The sequence below is a fragment of the Anomaloglossus baeobatrachus genome, chromosome 4, assembly GCF_048569485.1.
Source record: "Anomaloglossus baeobatrachus isolate aAnoBae1 chromosome 4, aAnoBae1.hap1, whole genome shotgun sequence".
Lineage (NCBI taxonomy): Eukaryota > Metazoa > Chordata > Amphibia > Anura > Aromobatidae > Anomaloglossus > Anomaloglossus baeobatrachus.
Window position 1 is genome coordinate 678100789 of NC_134356.1, and position 18938 is coordinate 678119726.

At 46.6% G+C, this 18938-nt stretch overlaps 1 protein-coding gene across 1 annotated transcript; it reads right to left on the reverse strand.

Moving 5' to 3' along the window:
• Positions 1-601: 601 nt before the first annotated feature.
• On the reverse strand, positions 602-17139 carry LOC142302115 (transcription factor HES-7-like). Its single transcript, XM_075343203.1, has 5 exons — positions 17075-17139; positions 8248-8373; positions 5478-5564; positions 2859-2946; positions 602-1260 (listed from the first exon to the last, which is right to left on the reverse strand). Exons 1-5 carry the CDS (start codon positions 17123-17125, stop codon positions 878-880), a joined length of 735 nt encoding a protein of 244 aa, XP_075199318.1. The 5' UTR covers positions 17126-17139; the 3' UTR covers positions 602-877.
• Between the last annotated feature and the right edge of the window lie 1799 nt (positions 17140-18938).

Genomic DNA, 18938 nt, shown 5'->3' on the forward strand with positions numbered 1-18938 from the left:
GGGGGCACTTCCTCTGTCCGGGCAAAGACAAACTTAGTTTCTCCAGCTCTTCCAGCTGTGTCCACGTAAATTGGACTGCACTCTGATGATGTCCACACCCATAGACCTGAATGGGCTCCTCATCATATATACACCGCCACTCGCAGCATGCTGGGATTTGTCTGACGACAAATTGCCATGAGACAACAGTCACTGCCTCATAGTATAACATTGGTCCAAGCGCCATCCTATAAAAGATTGGCTAACCCTCACCTGCGATATACTCTCGTGTGAGCTCTTAAGAGGAGGACTGGATCATGCATGCCGGTTGTATAAACATCCCTTCCTTTCATACCTTCCCATCCAGCAGGTGATCCTCAGACATTTGTATATTTTTTATTTAACCATTTTATATACGGCGCTAGAAGATAATTTCTACAGTCACATATGGTTAGGATCAGACTTCTCATGGCGCCTATTAACAAATCTTTGCCAAAATCCACTGCTTATTCATGAATGAACATAGCTTAGACCGTCTGCAATAACTGGCAACACTTTGTATAAAGGGTGCAAAATATTACATTTCACCCCAAAAATTTATAAAAACCTTTATTCAACAGTGAAAAAACAAAAAACACACAGGTGAATGAGATATATACTGGCAAATCAGGGCGTGAATACATATGCACAACATACAGGGGAATCTCATACAGATACTGTATATAAGCAGCTATACATACTCATCCTTGATAGGCCTAAAAAAGAAATAATGTATTCTGAGGGCAACATCTTCAAGGACTGCGCCACTCACATACATATGCAATCTACTATTGACATCTCTATGTACATTAAATATGTGGAATATTAGGCAAAAGAATCGGAATAGTCATTCTCGATCCTAAGGCCAAGGTCTCCAGAAAAAGGGCTTGCCATGATTTGGGTCATTTTGAAACCCTCCTGAACTTGAAGATTCCCAACTTGGTGGACTGGAAGTCTCTGAGCCGGTCACTGACGGGGAGTATGGGCTTACAGCGCCCCCGATAGAGTGCGGAGAGACGTTGCCATCAGAAGATAAGTCCTCCTCTCGTCGTCTCACTTGATTGCACGGGCTCAATGGTTTTGGGACGCTTAGCCGGTGTTCAAGATGGGTCTCGAGCTGAGCCAAGAAGCGGGCTTTAGTAGCTGGCGGGATATATTGAATGAAGTCTTCCGTGCGGTTCAAACAGTCTCTAAACCCTGAGAGGTAACACTTTTCAGCAGGAGACACCCATCGCTGTTGTTCTGGTAGAAGAAAGGAACGTGAAAGATTATAAAGACAAAATGGTGGCTTAGACAACTTTTCAATAGTAGCCAGTATTCTTTCTGTTCGCATAAAGTAAATAAGTGGCCCCTTCCTTTGAACACCCATTTACCAAAGAGTTGGTCTATTGGCATTAAAAAATGTCAGTAAACCTCACTATCTACCCCTTAAAGGATACCGCCACCCTACCTTTGTTGGTTACTCCTGTTCACCATATGAGCAGAAGAACCTGTTCATGTGAACTAGTCCCCCTTGGAAAACCAATACGAAAGTCAATACAGAAACCCAGGAAATACACCTCGGTCTTGTAACTGGATCATCTATGACTTCTCCAATCATTGGCAGTTGTAACATTCTACACCGTGAACCAATATGAAAGGACTGGACTACTCGAAAAGTAATCCATAGAGAACCTCAACAATCCTCCTACACCAAGGCAGCCTCATGTTAGGTTGGACAATTGGTCTTGGTGGACTCATTAAAGATTTACAGCCGCACGATGGTAACATTACTTCTGAGTCTGATAATTAACTCACATTCCCACAGTGGAAAGAGGCAATTATTCTATTCCGATAGGCCTAAATCAGTGTTGTCTAAAGCTGGGGTCACATGTAGCGACGCAGCAGCGATCACGACTGACGACCTGACCTTATCAGGATCGCTGCTGCGTCGTTACATGGTCGCTGGTGAGCTGTCAAACAGGAATATCTCACCAGCGACCAGACCCCAGCCAGCAGCAGCAACACGTGGACGCGATGCTGCGCTTGGTAACTAAGGTAAATAGCGGGTAACCAAGCAAAGAACTTCTCTTGGTTACCCAATATTTACCTTTGTTACCAGCGCACACCGCTTAGCGCTGGCTCCCTGCACTCCTAGCCAGAGTACACATCGGGTTAATAAGCAAACCTTTGCTTATTTACCCGATGAGTAGTCTGGCTACGCGTGCAGGGAGCCGGCACGGGCAGCCTGAGAGCGGCAGCCGCTAGTAACTAAGGTAAATATCGGGTAACCAGCGAAGCACTTCGCTTGGTTACCCGATGTTTACCTTGGTTACAGCTTACCGCGGGCTGCCAGAAGCAGGCTCCCTGCTCGCTTCAGTTTGTCGCTCTCTCGCTGTCACACACACAGCAATGTGTGCTTCACAGCTATGTGTGCTTCACAGCTATGTGTGCTTCACAGCTATGTGTGCTTCACAGCTATGTGTGCTTCACAGCTATGTGTGCTTCACAGCTATGTGTGCTTCACAGCTATGTGTGCTTCACAGCTATGTGTGCTTCACAGCTATGTGTGCTTCACAGCAGGAGAGGAACGTCCAAAAAAAAAAAAAAAAATAATATGAAGCAGGACATTCAGCAACGACCGGCTACCTCACAGCAGGGGCCAGGTCGTTGCTGGATGTCACACAGCAACAGGACGTCGCTGCTACGTCACAGAAAATGGTGACTTCGCAGAGACGTCGTTGTCGCTGTGTGTGACACCACCTTAAAGGTCCTACCAGAAAGTGAAAGGGGAGCGAGTGTCCATGACAATCTAGGGTCTCACATACACATTAACAGGACATGACTGGAATGACTTATACCGTGTGTTTTCTTTTGCATCACATTCTGGACATACGACGCGGTAAGCTCCAAGATCTCCGTCTTCTCCACTTTAGGATTCTGAAGTATCTGTGTATGACAAGATAAAGAGATTGAGAAGATACCATGACCAGAAGTCTACTGCTCTGTGGTTTAGTTTCAGGTAGCCCTACCTCAGCTCTCAAGGGATCGGTGGGGACAGAGTCCCTAAAAAATACTAAAGGCTTCGTACAAATCTCATTTAAAGGTTGGATTCACATGTCCTTGTTTCAAACTCCCACTATGGGCCGGTCGTGGGTCTTCTCACCCTTTAACATCTGCCTATAAAGCTGCTTTTTGAGTTTGGTTAGGGTTGAGTTTGAGTTTGGGTTAGGAGACCTCCAGCCATACTGTGGCAATGTGGTGAGAATAGCTTTGTGTACCTCCTTATGTAAAGGGCACTTTGGAAGTGATGGGTGATCCCCACGATGGTCAGGATCAGGAGCCTCGCCCCATCGTTTTGTAAAGATAGAGATCGGGATCGAGATAACACAAACATGCGTCCCATCACCGATCTTGGACTTTACAGTTATGGGATGGGGCGGGGGAGCAGTAAAATAAAGAATATAGTTAAACATTATTATTCTTACAGGTCCAGCAAAGCGTCCTGCAGACTGTCTCCTAGCGCTTCTGCTTCCGATCATTGCTGTGCCCCCGAGTTATAGGTCCTTACGTGACGTCATAGCCATGTGACCAGTCTGGCGTGAATGTTGTACAGACATTGGCTTACAGACTGGGCACATTACTATGACGTTATCGAAGGTCCTGTTAATGGACCTTTGACTGTCACTGTGCTCGTGTCGCATCGGCATCACCTGGTATGGCCGCACACTGATGACAGGAGCGGTCGGTTGCATGTCTTTCCATGCAGCTCAGGCGCTCGTGTCCTGAGAGTGTCAGTCCGTGCGGGGTGATGCCCATACAAGACAGCACAAGGTCATACGCAAGTGTCAGCCTGCTTCTCACTTTGTATAGACTGTCTGTACAATGATGAATCAGAGTTGACATTGCTGTCCCTGTGGATTACGTCGGACTAAATTGCTTTTATAATAAAAGGAGTCAAAAAAAAAGTTGTTTTTTTTTTACTGTTTACTAGAAATTCATGGTGGCCATGTCTAATTTGGCATGACACCATGAATTTCAGGCCTAGTACAATTTGAGAATACAAAGCTGGTATTAATCCTTTCATTACCCAGCGAGCCACCCGGGCCACTGGTCGAGCCGGGTAAAGCACCTGGAAATGGCGCCATTTACAGGGGTGGCTGCAGAGCATGCCAGCCCCCAGCTGCCTGGCTTTACCTGACTGGCAATCAAAATACAGCGGGAGCCCATACCAAAATTAGACACTGCTACCATGAAGAAAAAAAAAATAGAAATAAAACAATTTGAGAGACTTCCTCTATTATAAAAAAAAAAAAAAAAAAAAATCTTTTGTCCGATGTAATCCACAGGGAGAGCAATGTCAGCTCTGCTTCATCACTCTGTAAAGACATGCGCATCTACAGAGAAGCAGAGAACATCTGTACAGAGCAAGCAGCAGGCAGACAGTGAGGGTATGATTGCACTTGCACGACCTTTGATGACGTCATAGTCATGTGACCAGTCTGTAAGCCAACGTCTGTACAAAATTCACACCAGACTGGTCACATGGCTATGATGTCATGCAAGGTCCTTTAGGCAGTGGTGCTTAACGGGCGGCACAGCAATGATCGGACCCGGAAGCAGAAGCGGCTGGGAGATGGAGTCTGCAGGATGTGTCGCGGGACCTGTAAGTGTGATCATAATGTTTAATAGTGTGGGTTTTCTTTTGTTGTTTTTTCTTTACAGCCCCTGGACCCGATTTGGACCAGACCTGTAACACGAGCTTCCCAGAAAAGCTCGTGTTCGGGACAGTGTGCATGATCACTATGTGATCGGTACGATCCCCGATCTTTACAGTTCGGGATCGCCCATCACTACACTTCGGACTTTGTCTCAGGCCAGAACCTTGTACAGTCTGGTCGATGAATTGATTCAGAAGAATAATTAAGGACTGAATAAGTCCCTGCATCCAGTGGACGCGGCAGCTCTATGACAGTCACTGTCTTAAAGGGAAACACCTTTATATCCCGTAATATGTTGGAGACACTCAATAATAAAGCCAATACTTCCCATCTATGGAGCGCTCACCTGTTTTTTTTTTTGTAAGGGTGACAATGTGCGGTTAACTTGACATTGTTCTCTGGAGAAAACATTTAAAAATTAAAACAAACCTCCTCTAACTGAAAATTCCTTTAATTCGTATTAAATCTGCCAGATTACTGGACTGTGAAGTGTACAGTTTCGAAAACCACAATAAAGGCCGGCAAACAAGCGATGCAGCCACTGGGGGCAGTGTTGTCTACATGAAGACTCCAATATAGAAGAGTAGCGGGATTATCAGATATTCTAGATTACTGGACGCACAAAAAAAAATAAAAATGCCGGCCTAGAGGATTTTCGGATTTACTGGATGGCCAATTGAAGAAATTGATCTGTTGATCTGGTGGGATTACGGAAGGATTTTTTTTTTTTTTTTTTTTTTTTTTTTTTTATACACGAACCTCATTTCCCGTGAGATTGAGAAGCAGGACCCTCATTTCCTCCAGACTCCGATTTATTCGATCCCGTCGATGCTTTTCCAGCACATGCTAGAAGAGGAGAAGACGCACCAGTTACTTAAGGCGCAAGATACAGTGCTGGCCAAAAGTATTGGCACCCCTGCAATTCTTTCAGATAATACTTCGTTTCTTCCTGAAAATGATTGCAATCACAAATTCTTTGGTATTATCTTCATTTAATTTGTCTTCAATGAAAAAAAATAAATAAATAAATAAATTAAATAAATAATTGTCATAAAGCCAAATTGGATATAATTCCACACCAAACATAAAAAGGGGGTGGACAAAAGTATTGGCGCTGTTGGCAATAACTAAATCACACTTGCAGCAGGTGACATGAATTAAAGTTGACTCAACCTCTTTCCCGTGTCCTTGTGTGGACCACATTGAGCATGGAGAAAAGAAAGAAGACCAAAGAACTGTCTGAGGACTTGAGAATCCAAATTGTGAGGAAGCATGAGCAATCTCAAGGCTACAAGTCCATCTCCAAAGACCTGAAAGTTCCTGTGTCTACGGTGCGCAGTGTGACGACATGGACTCTCATGGGTTAAAGTTTCTTAAAATTCAGCCAGACAGGATGACAGATTGTTTATAGACGGGGGATAAGTCCCTCATTGTTTTTACAAGACTCTTGTTGACTCATGTAATTGTGTTGGCCACTGAAAGCCAGACGCATTGTTTCTCCAGACGTTTCCAGTAATCATTGTATTGTAGTTGTGTATTGCGAATGTGATTACCTTAGTAGCCATTGTCTAGTCGGTGACTCCCAGACTACATGTATACCCTCAGTCTTTCTGTAGACATCATTTGGATGAACATTGTCCATGCAGCTTGAGATTCATCCAATGGGAGAGGCGCTCTTCTCCAACCAATCGATGAGGACGCAGTGTATCTAAGTGGAAGGCTGTGGCTATAAAAGGGACTTCTTTAGGCCACCAGGTTGTTGATGGGATGCTGATGGATCCAGTCTAAGCTCTTTGGAGCCGACTAGAGGATCAGGATAACTTATGGCTTCAATCTAGGGACTCCGGTTCCGGTTGGAGACCATATCCACAGCCTAGGGATTTCGACTCCGGCTGCCAGGATTGTAACATCATACCAGGACTACCTAAGGAGGACACTCCGGTTGGGACAGTTCAGTCACCTGTTACAGACTTTGCAGACCTCACACAGCTTCCTGAATCTGGCATTATTCCTTTCTCGATGGGTGCCCGCCAAAAGCGGGGTGCTGCTGGATTGGAGTAAATAGCCCTGGAACCTCTGAGGCATGGACACTCTAATCCCTGGTGAGCCAGCGGAAGGGTGAAACACTTGCCTGTTACATTTGTGTTTTGCTGGTTATGTGTTATGTGCCGTTAATTGTTTGGGGATCCAATAAAGTCTAATTATTGTGGTTCCGTCACCCTGTGTTGTCTGAGTAGTGTTACGCCCATGGTTAAGGAGGCCGGCGTTCAGTTGGGATGAGCCCTGAGCCACGCTGAGCCACGCTGTCTTTCTAAAGGCAGCGGGTTTTAGTGGACAAGAGCACCCACTGAGCCCTGTGTCTCCACACGCAGCGTCATCAAGAAGTGTAAAGCCCATGGCACTGTGGCTAACCTCCCTAGATGTGGAAGGAAAAGAAAAATTGTCGAGAGAGTTCAACGCAAGATTGTGCGGATGGTGGATAAAGAACCTCGACTAACATCCAAACAAGTTCAAGCTGCCCTGCAGTACGAGGCTACAACAGTGTCAACCCGTACTATCCGTCGGCGTCTGAATGAAAAGGGACTGTATGGTAGGATACCCAGGAAGACCCCACTTCTTACCCATAGACATAAAAAAAGCCAAAACTTACCTGAGAAAGCCTAAAACGTTTTGGAAGAATGTTCTCTGGTCAGATGAGACACAAGTAGAGCTTTTTGGGAAAAGCCATCAACATAGAGTTTACAGGAAAAAAAAAAAAGAGGCATTCAAAGAAAAGAACACGGTCCCTACAGTCAAAACATGGCGGAGGTTCCCTGATGTTTTGGGGTTGCTTTGCTGCCTCTGGCACTGGTCTGCTTGACCGTGTGCATGGCATTATGAAGTCTGAAGACTACCAACAAATTTCGCAGCATAATGTAGGGTCCAGTGTGAGAAACCTGGATCTCCCTCAGAGGTCATGGGTCTTCCAGCAGGACAATGACCCAAAACACACTTCAGTGCTTTCTCTCAAACCATTTTCTAGTGCTTTTTGGAGACTATTAAAGTGGCCAGCAATGAGTCCAGACCTGAACCCCATAGAACACCTGTGGAGAGATCTCAGAATTGCACTTTGGAGAAGGCCCCTTCAAATCTCAGGGACCTGGAGCAGTTTGCCAAAGAAGAATGGTCTAAAATTCCAGCAGAGCATTATAAGAAACTCACTGATGGTTACCGGAAGCGGTTGTTCACAGTTATTTTGGCTGAAGGTTGTGCAACCAAGTATTGGGGTAAGGGTGCCAATACTTTTGTCTGGCCCATTTTTGGAGTTTTGTGTGAAATGATCAAGGATTTGATTTTTGTTTCATTCTCTTGTGTTTTTTTCATTGCAAGCAAAATAAATGAAGATAATATTAAAGAATTTGTGACTGCAATCATTTTCAAGAAGAAACTGAGCATTATCTGACTGAATTGCAGGGGTGCCAATACTTTTGGCCAGCAATGTACCATCCTTCCCGCTCAGGAGTCAGTGCAATAAACACATTTTTGTTACCTTTCGTAAATTTTGCTGATTTTCTGTTTTTCTTTTTCTGCACCCCTGCGTTCCAGAGATATGGCCACTTTTTCCTGTATAGTAATGTGGTATTTTAGCCAAGTGGGTGTGGTCATGTGGTCCGCTCTGGATGTTGTAAAGATAGAAACAGATTCAGTTAGTTAAGCCATCCATCCATGGAACCGTGCAACAGATTCAGTAAGTGAAGACCAAGAAATTAACCTAAAGAAAAGGAGCCTCCTAATCCCTAAAGAAGAGCCCCCTAATCCCTAAAGAAGAGCCCCCTAATCCCTAAAGAAGAGCCCCCTAATCCCTAAAGAAGAGCCCCCTAATCCCTAAAGAAGAGCCCCCTAATCCCTAAAGAAGAGCCCCCTAATCCCTAAAGAAGAGCCCCCTAATCCCTAAAGAAGAGCCCCCTAATCCCTAAAGAAGAGCCAGGTACACACAAGGTCGCCAAGAAAATATTATTATTAATCTTTATTTCTTTAGCGCCAACATATTCCGCAGCGCTTTACAATTCAGGAGGATAATATACAAACAAGTAACAGTTATAGAAATACAATATTTAGAAGAAAAAAATACAAAAAAAACAACCCTGCTCGTGAGAGCTTACAATCTATAATGAGATGGGGGGGGGAGAGGCAAGGTACAAGTGCTTATTTACAATGACAATCCAGCCATCTCACGGAAATGGGGGCTAGATAGTGGTTTCCTCAACCAGTTGGCCAGAGCCTTGAGATGCCTTTTGGTGCCATGGAGATTGTTGTGGAGTTATGTGAGAAGTTGTAGAGGGACTGTGTGAATCGAATCTGATTAGGGGGTGTGATAGGCCGCCCTAAAAAGATGCGTCTTTAGGGTGCGTCTGAAGCTGAGTAAATTGTGATTTGTCCTAACTACTTGGGGTAGAGCGTTCCAGAGGGTGGGTGCAGCTCGGAAGAAGTCTTGGATCCAGGAGTGGGAGATTCGAATTAGTGTGGATGTTAGTCGAAAGTCGCTTGCAGAGCGTAGAGAACGAGTGGGGTGATAGACAGAGAGGAGGGTGAAGATGTAGGGGGTGCTGCACTGTGGGGAGCTTTGTGGTGATGGAGAGGAGGGTGGAGATGTAGGGGGGTGCCGCACTGTGGAGAGCTTTGTGGTGATAGAGAGGAGGGTGGAGATGTAGGGGGTGCTGCACTGTGGAGAGCTTTGTGGTGATAGAGAGGAGGGTGGAGATGTAGGGGGGTGCCGCACTGTGGAGAGCTTTGTGGTGATAGAGAGGAGGGTGGAGATGTAGGGGGGTGCCGCACTGTGGAGAGCTTTGTGGTGATAGAGAGGAGGGTGGAGATGTAGGGGGGTGCCGCACTGTGGAGAGCTTTGTGGTGATAGAGAGGAGGGTGGAGATGTAGGGGGTGCTGCACTGTGGAGAGCTTTGTGGTGATAGACAGAGAGGAGGGTGGAGATGTAGGGGGTGCCGCACTGTGGAGAGCTTTGTGGTGATAGAGAGGAGGGTGGAGATGTAGGGGGTGCTGCACTGTGGAGAGCTTTGTGGTGATAGACAGAGAGGAGGGTGGAGATGTAGGGGGTGCCGCACTGTGGAGAGCTTTGTGGTGATAGAGAGGAGGGTGGAGATGTAGGGGGTGCCGCACTGTGGAGAGCTTTGTGGTGATAGAGAGGAGGGTGGAGATGTAGGGGGTGCCGCACTGTGGAGAGCTTTGTGGTGATAGACAGGAGGGTGGAGATGTAGGGGGTGCTGCACTGTGGAGAGCTTTGTGGTGATAGACAGGAGGGTGGAGATGTAGGGGGTGCCGCACTGTGGAGAGCTTTGTGGGTGAGAACAAGCAGTGTGAATTGGATCCTGTGATATATGGACAGCCAGTGCAATGACTGGCACAGAGCAGAGGCATCCGAGTAGCGGTTGGCCAGATAGGTGACCCTGGTGCTGCATTAAGGATGGACTGTAGAGGAGAGAGTCTAGTTAGGGGGAGATCAATTAATAGAGAGTTACAGTAGTCAAGGCCGAGGGTCCAGATCCACAGACATTTATCAGATGCCGCTAAACAAAAAAAAAAAACAACAAGTGCATAATGGGTGAAGGGGGGGGGGACTCAATGTGTAAAATTAAGGGGGTGGAGAAAAAAAAAAAAAAAAAAGTTACATTTCCAACCACGGAGACCATAGGAGGATCCTAAGGGATCTACCATTTACAGACCAGGGATCCGCAAGCATTGAGTAAGAGGCCTGATCTAGTGCTTTTCATATTAATACATATAGTCTATGCATATAATGGTCGCGTCTTAACCCTTTCAACCCCAGGTGGTTTTCCATTTTTTTTCGCTCCCTTTCTTCCGAGCCCCATAACTTTTATTTTTCTGTCAATCTTGCCATATGAGGGCTAATTTGAGTAATATATACTCCCGTGTCTCTGGAACTTCAAATTAATAAGATTTGTTTTACAAGCACTTGGGCAAATCAAAGCAGCACAAACGCTCTACGATGTACTGAAAGTTTCTGCTTTCTTACATCATGTGACCAGCTTATATAGTACCTCAAACAAAGAAATTACCATGCACCAACGAGAGCCGCAGGGGTGTGTGTAGAAATGTGAAACCTCCCCGCCCATCAGGGTTAGCTGAGCCCCATGACATCAGTTATAAGACAATATGAACACGAAGAACAAAATTGCTTGTATTCGCTCACTTATTTTTTGCAGGACGAATTCTACTTTTGAATGAAACCATTAGTTTTACCATATAGTGTACTGAAAAACAACAAAAAAAAAAAAAAAAAGACTCCAAGTGCAGTGAAGTTGCAAAAAAAAAGTGCGATTGCATAGTTGTGTTTGGGATATTTTACTCAGTGTTCACTATGATAAAACTGACGTGTGTGTCTTCATTCAGTTTTTCAGGTCCATGTTCCGTATTTTATGTCCGTTTCTCTGGTACGTGTGACATCCGTGTGATGGCGTATGCTCGCCGTGTGTGCGTGTGGAATGTCCGTGTGTGATGCACAATGTCATTGCTACATACCCGCTGACAGCAGACACACGGTTGCGCGTTGAGAATGAACTCGGATGAACTTCACCCGACTTCATCCTCATACCGAGGCTCTGTGTGTCGCGTACTGATTAGCGGTCACCCGTGAAGGACTCACCGGTGACCGCTAATCCCCTGAGTGACTGAAGTGAGCAGCACGATTAGCGCTGCCGTCACTCAAGCTACCCGCGGCCAGCTGGAGTCCTCCACCCGAGACCGCAACTCACCTGTGACTTCATCGCTGCTCACGGAGCTCACTTCAGTCACTCGGGCGACTTGCTGTCACTGTTGGAGGATCACCTGAATGAGGTCACAGCTGATCGCGCGACTCTTCAGTTGCTGCATGGAGCTGTCAGGAGCGGCGGTGTTCTACTGCAGCTCCTGTCACCTTCATGTAGCAGAGCTGGAAGCAACGCGGGACCTCCGTGGATTACGCTGGACCTGGATGGGTTTTTTGGGGCTTAATAAAGTGGTGAACGAGGGTATTTGTAATTGATTTTTATTTCAAATAAAGGATTTTTTAACGGTGTGTGTTTATTTACTTTAACTTACAGATTAATCATGGAAGGTATCTCAGACGCCTGCAATGATTAATCTTGGACTTATTGGTAGCTATGGGCTGCCATTAACTCTATTACCCCAATTGCCAACGCACCAGGGCAAATCAGGAAGAGCTGGGTACAGTCCCAGAACTGTCGCATCTAATGGATGCAGCAATTCTGGGCTGCTGCTGTGTGATATTGTTAGGCTGGGGGGCTCCCCATAACGTGGAGCTCCCCATCCTGAGAATACCAGCCTTCAGCCGTATGGCTTTATCTGGCTGGTTTCCAAATTGGGGTGGACCGCACGCCGTTTTTTTTTTTATTTATTTTTTTACAGCTCGATATAGACCCGCCCACCAGCGGCTGTGATTGATTGCAGTGAGACAGCTGTCACTCAATGTGGGGGCGTGTCTAACTGCAACCAATCATAGCCACTGGTGGGCAGGGAAAGTAGGGAATACGAGATTGAATAATGAGCGGCCGGCATTTTCAAAATAGAAAAAGATACCGGAGTATTTTTAACAGCTGTGCAGCGCCGCACCGGTGATCGGGGAACGGTGAGTATATGAGAGGGGGGGGGGGGGACTGTCAGAGCGAATAGAGACTGATCGACTGACAAAGGGAGATTGACATACACAGAACAAAAAGAATGACCGACATCGCTTAAAAAAAAAAAAGCACAAAACGGATACGGACCATACGGAGATGCATCCATGTCACGTACATGTGCTCACGGAACCACAGACTTTAATGGGTGCGTGTGTCCGTGTTCCGTGACGAAAACGGACATGCATCCGTGTAAGGCTAGTTTCACACTTGCGTTAAGCGGAGTCCGTCACTATGGAGAATAGCGCAGTCCGTTACCGCACTGCGCTATTCTCCATAGACTTGTATGGATGACGCACTGTAATGCAAGTGTCAGCGATGCATCCGCCGTACGACGCGTCGTCGTTATTTTGACGCTGCGTCGGGCGGAAGGAACGCAGCATGTAACGTTTTTTTTATTTCACTGCGCATGCTCTCTCTGGCTCCCTCCACCCGTAACCAGGGTACACATCGGGTAACCAAGGAACCCTGGTTACGTGTGCTGGGAGCCCGACACTTCCCTCCCCGCACTCCGTATGTATACACACACACACACACACAATCGCGCGCGCACACACACACAAAATCTCTCACACACACACAATCACAATCACACACACAATCACAATCACACACACAATCACAATCACACACACAATCACAATCACACACACAATCACAATCACACACACAATCACAATCACACACACAATCACAATCACACACACAATCACAATCACACAATCACACACACACACCTGTCCCCAGCGATGCAGTCCACGCGGCACTGACGTCTTCAGCCATGGCCCTGCTCGGCTCCACCCACCGCGCTCCCGCCCCCACACACATTGTCAGCGACCAAACGATCAGCTGATCACCCGGCGGCCGGCTACTGTGAGCGATCGGCTGATCACCCGGCTACTGTGAGCGATCGGCTGATCACCCGGCTACTGTGAGCGATCGGCTGATCACCCGGCTACTGTGAGCGATCGGCTGATCACCCGGCTACTGTGAGCGATCGGCTGATCACCCGGCGGCCGGCTACTGTTGAGCGATCAGCTGATCGTTCACAATAGTCTGCCGACGGTAAAACTGTAAAAAAAAAAAAAAACACAAACAAAGAATTGCGTTGTTTTGCAGCATCCGTTGCGCCACTATATGCAACACATCCATTGCATCCGTCACACAACGCAATGCAACGGATACCGTTCAACGCAAGTGTGAAACTAGCCGAAAACAGACACACACATGTATCTCACAAGTATGCAAAAACGCACGTGTAACCCCATACATTTGTTAACATTGGAGTACGTGTGGACGTGTTTCCGGTACGTGCAGGAACGGACCAAACATGTACCAGAGACACGTGCGTGTGAAGTGGTCTAAGGCAGGGGTCTCAAACTCAGCTGGTTGTATACAGGATAGAGATAGAGAGATATATATATATATATATATATATATATATATATATATATATATATATATATATATATATATATATATATATATATATATATATATATATATATATATATATATATATATATATATATATATATATATATATATATATATATATATATATATATATATATATATATATATATATATATATATATATATATATATATATATATATATATATATATATATATATATATATATATATATATCCCTCTGTCTATCTATTTGCATAGCCGCTAAAGGAATCCGCACAGTCGCAATTACAATCTCGGTATTTTGCACAGACACCTCATGTGACTCAGGGAACATCATAGACTGTTTTGAGAGGAACATTTAACCCCGCGCTTTACAGTTACTCTCCAAAAAACTGCATCCATTCAAGTAAATGGAGCTTCGAGGTATAGGTTTTTAAAGCAGCAGAGATTGGTTGCGATGGGAACAAAGAACATTGTAAGTATAAGAAGCTTCTGTGTGAGGTAAAATGATGTCAATGAGCAGACCGACAGGGAGGGAGACAGACACTATCCTGGGCAACGCCGGGTACGATAGATAGACATTTCCTTGGTCAGACAGGGCCTCTTTGGTAAGGTGGAAGCATCAAGTGGAGGGCGTAGATGGAACTTAAAGGTTTATGTCCCCATGGTTAAGCCTGCTTTACACAATGCGATCTATCGTGCGGTCACATTTGTGATCATACCCGCCCCCGTCGTGTGAGAGTCACGGGAAAATCGCTGCCCATGTCACACATACTTTGCCCACAGCGAGGTCATCAGGGAGCTGTGAAAATCCTCTTCCTGAAGGGGGAGGGACGTTCGGTGCCACACGGCAAATAGAAGCGGAGGGGCGGAGATGAGCGGGATGTAAACACGCCCACCTCCTTCCTTCCGCATAGCTGGCGGGAGCCACAAGACGCAGGTAAGCCGAGTTCATCGTCCCCGGGGTGTCACACGGAGCGATGTGTGCTACCCGGGGTACAATGAACAACTGGCGCCATGAAAAATAAACAATATTTTAAAACCGAGCGCCGAGTACACGACTCACGATTTGTGAGGATACTGCGTCGCTCGGAGGAGTCACACAGGACGACGTCGCCATCCAAGCCGGATGTGCGTCACGAAAACCGTGACCCCGACGATGCATCGCACGATAGCTCGTCTCGTGTAAAGCCCCCTTTAGGATCCAAGTGCCACCACCCCTGGTGACCCCAAAAACAGGACTCCGGAGCCCAAAGATAGAGGTTCCTGGGCCTAGACTGGAGTAGAGGGGGGAGGGAAGGGGGGGCTGACTGCATTCATAGTCAATGGGGCTGCGGAGTACAGCCAGTTTGGGCAGGGGTCGACACCCCTTCATTCTGAACTCATGTTTGGGATTGCTGCGTCTCCCGGCAGTCCGGCCGCCACTCACCAGCACAGTTGGGGAATAACTGGACTATTTTTGGGAAGGAAAAACTCCCAGTGACCTGTTTTATTACAGGGTTATTCCTCAAGACACCAAGTTAACCCCTATAGGGCTGTGTGCGCATCTTGCCATTTTTTGTGACTACAAAGATACAGCGTTTTTGACCACTAAAAACACAGAAAAACGCACCTGCGGCAAAAACACGTGTGTTTACCGCGTTTCGGTGGGTTTTTGATCTCTGCGTTTTTGCAATGCATTGCATGGGTGGAGGAAAAAAAAAAAAAAAAAAATAGTAAAATGCGCAGAAATGAATTGACATGTACATTTTTTTTTCTCAACTCAAAAATGCAGCTTAAAAAAAAAAAAAAAAAAAAAAAAAGTGTGCAGACATCAAAAAAATGAAAGCTCCTGGATTTTGCTGGGGAAAGAAATTCATGCAGTTTTGACCCCAAAAACCGCACCCGAAAAACACGCAATAACACCACGAAAAGTGTACTGTGCACACATAGCCTAGCATGAAGAGGGGACACCCTGCTAATAAGTCTGGATCCTCAGATCAGGGCTCCCTGTGTCCAGCTACGCTCGGCCTCTGCTCCATTCATTGTCTATGGGACTGCTGGAATAACGGAGCGCTGCACAGACAATGACGGAGCAGGAGACAAGTAACCCTAACAAAAAAAAAAAAAAGGTCTCCTCATAAAGTGCATTTTAACCAATTCATCCAGAAGTAATAATTTCCACAATTTGAGGCGATCTAAAATGTTCCTGTGCTGAGATAATCATATATGTGTCCCTGCTGTGTACTGTGTAATGGCTGTGTCTGACTATACAGAGGCATGGTCTGATCATACCACACCTCCTGGACCGGGGAGGGTGTAAAAGCACACAATCACAAATTATTCTGTGAGGTAAAATTTTTTTTTATTTTTTTTTAAAAAAACAGGAAAAAGGTTTTACCTCACAGAAAGCATCCATGATCCTATTCTGTAATGTCTGTATACGCTTTTGCATTCTCCTCGGTCCAGATGTGATATGATCAGACCATGTCCCTGTACGGTCAGACACAGCCATTACACAGTACACAGCAGGGACACACATATAAGATTATTCTCACCCCAGGAACATTTTATATAATCACATCCAATAGTGAATAATAATACCAAGATCTAGTGAATATAAAAAAAATAAATAAATAAAAAAAAAATGGGGGAGAACCACACAACAATCAGGATTCAGAAAGCTGCAAACATGACTCCATGAAACCAGAAGTCTAAATTTCACCAGCCCAGCAGAACTGTCATGGGGAAAGCTTTCAGAAGACCTGTATGTAATATTTGGGAACAAATCACAGTGACAATCTGCTTTTGATAACACCGAGGATCAAGATGTCCAAGAAAACACTGATCAGTGAGGGCTCAGAGGCAGGAAGAGTTGTCATAGGGGCATGGAGAAAAAAGGTCAGACGCTCCGCAGACTCAATTCAGTGCTACAAGAGAAGGAGAGATCACAGCGCAGGGAGCGGGCTCAGGCGGTGTTCACAGGCTGCGATCTGCCTCAATTCTCACAATGATCGGCTGCAGCGGTAACCGAGCACCTGACGTCCTGCAGTCCCGGAGCACGGGAAGGTGAAGGATTCGGGTCTGCACCAGGCTAGGAAACTAATCCGCTGATGGGCAGAGTCTGCCGACAGAGGGCAACATGGAGAAGCAAAAGGTCCAAGACTAAACGCGTCCAGCCAGAAAAGCGGCCACGCAGGACGGCGGCAGAGACCTGATCTGTGTACAATCACGAGCGACTTCCGGAGAGCGCAGACTCGGCGGCTCCTACCTTCCGGGGCGGGCCCGCCACCGACCACTCCGTGCCCGACATCGCGACCATTGCACCTGGACGGAGCCGGCTCAAGGGTGAAATACCCCACTATGGGCCACGCCCCCAAATATAGAAAGACCCCGCCCCCCGCTTCCTCGTGGTTTAGAGCGGCGGTGAGGACGGAGCCTCCATACCGCGATCACCTCTCCTGCAGCTCCGGGCAGCGGCACATACACTGGAGGAGTCTGACCTCTGTGGGCGGGGGAGCGCGCGATGCGGCAGCCTCACCGTCCCCAGCGCTGGACATGTCTCCCCGCTGCTGCTGTGCCCCCCAGGGAAGCTTATAACCCCCAGATATGTCCTGTCCATCCCCCATAAATGTCTGTTCTCCCCCCCCAGACATAGCTATGCCTCTCAATGATGTTTAGACCCCCCAGCCCCTCCTGTGATATATCTGCTCCAGCCCCTCCTGTGATGTATCTGCTCCAGCCCCTCCTGGGATGTATATGCCCCAGCGTCTCCTGAGATGTATATGCTTCTGTGCTCTCTGTGTTCCCCGGAGATATCTGTGCCCCATAGCCATGTCTATGCCTCCTTGTGTTGTGTATATACTCCCAGTAATGTATATGCCCCCCAAGCTCCCGAGTAATGTATATGCCCCAGCTCCTGCCCTCCCTAGTGACATATATGCCCCAGTCCATCCTTTGATGTATATGCCTCTGCCCTTCCTGTTATGTATATGCCTCAGCTCCTACCCTGACACTCCCTAGTGACGTATATGCCCCAGTCCATCCTATGATGTATATGCCCCCTGCCCCTCCTGTAATGTATATGGCCCAGCATCTCCTGTGATGTATAGTCTCCAAGTGATCTATATTCCCCCCAGCATCTCCTGTCATGTATATTCCCCCCAGCATCTCCTGTGATGTATATTCCCCCAGCATCTCCTGTGATGTATATGCCCCCAGCATCTCCTGTGATGTATATGCCCCCAGCATCTCCTGTGATGTATATGCCCCCCAGTATCTCCTGTGATGTATATTCCCCCAGCATCTCCTGTGATGTATATTCCCCCAGCATCTCCTGTGATGTATATTCCCCCCAGGATCTCCTGTGATGTATATTCCCCCCAGCATCTCCTGTGATGTATATTCCCCCAGCATCTCCTGTGATGTATATTACCCCCAGCATCTCCTGTGATGTATATTCCCCCCAGCATCTCCTGTGATGTATATTCCCCCAGCATCTCCTGTGATGTATATTCCCCCAGCATCTCCTGTGATGTATATTCCCCCAGCATCTCCTGTGATGTATATTCCCCCAGCATCTCCTGTGATGTATATTCCCCCAGCATCTCCTGTGATGTATATGCCCCCAGCATCTCCTGTGATGTATATTCACCCAGACCCTCATGCGATGTATATTCCCCCCAGCATCTCCTGTCATGTATATTCCCCCCAGCATCTCCTGTCATGTATATTCACCCAGTATCTCCTGTGATGTATATGCCCCCAGCATCTCCTGTGATGTATATGCCCCCAGCATCTCCTGTGATGTATATTCCTCCAGCATCTCCTGTGATGTATATTCCCCCAGCATCTCCTGTGATGTATATTCCCCCAGCATCTCCTGTCATGTATATTCACTCAGCATCTCCTGTGATGTATATTCCCCCAGCATCTCCTGTGATGTATATTCCCCCAGCATCTCCTGTGATGTATATGCCCCCAGCATCTCCTGTCATGTATATTCACCCAGGATCTCCTGTGATGTATATTCCCCCAGCATCTCCTGTGATGTATATTCCCCCAGCATCTCCTGTGATGTATATTCCCCCAGCATCTCCTGTCATGTATATTCACCCAGCATCTCCTGTCATGTA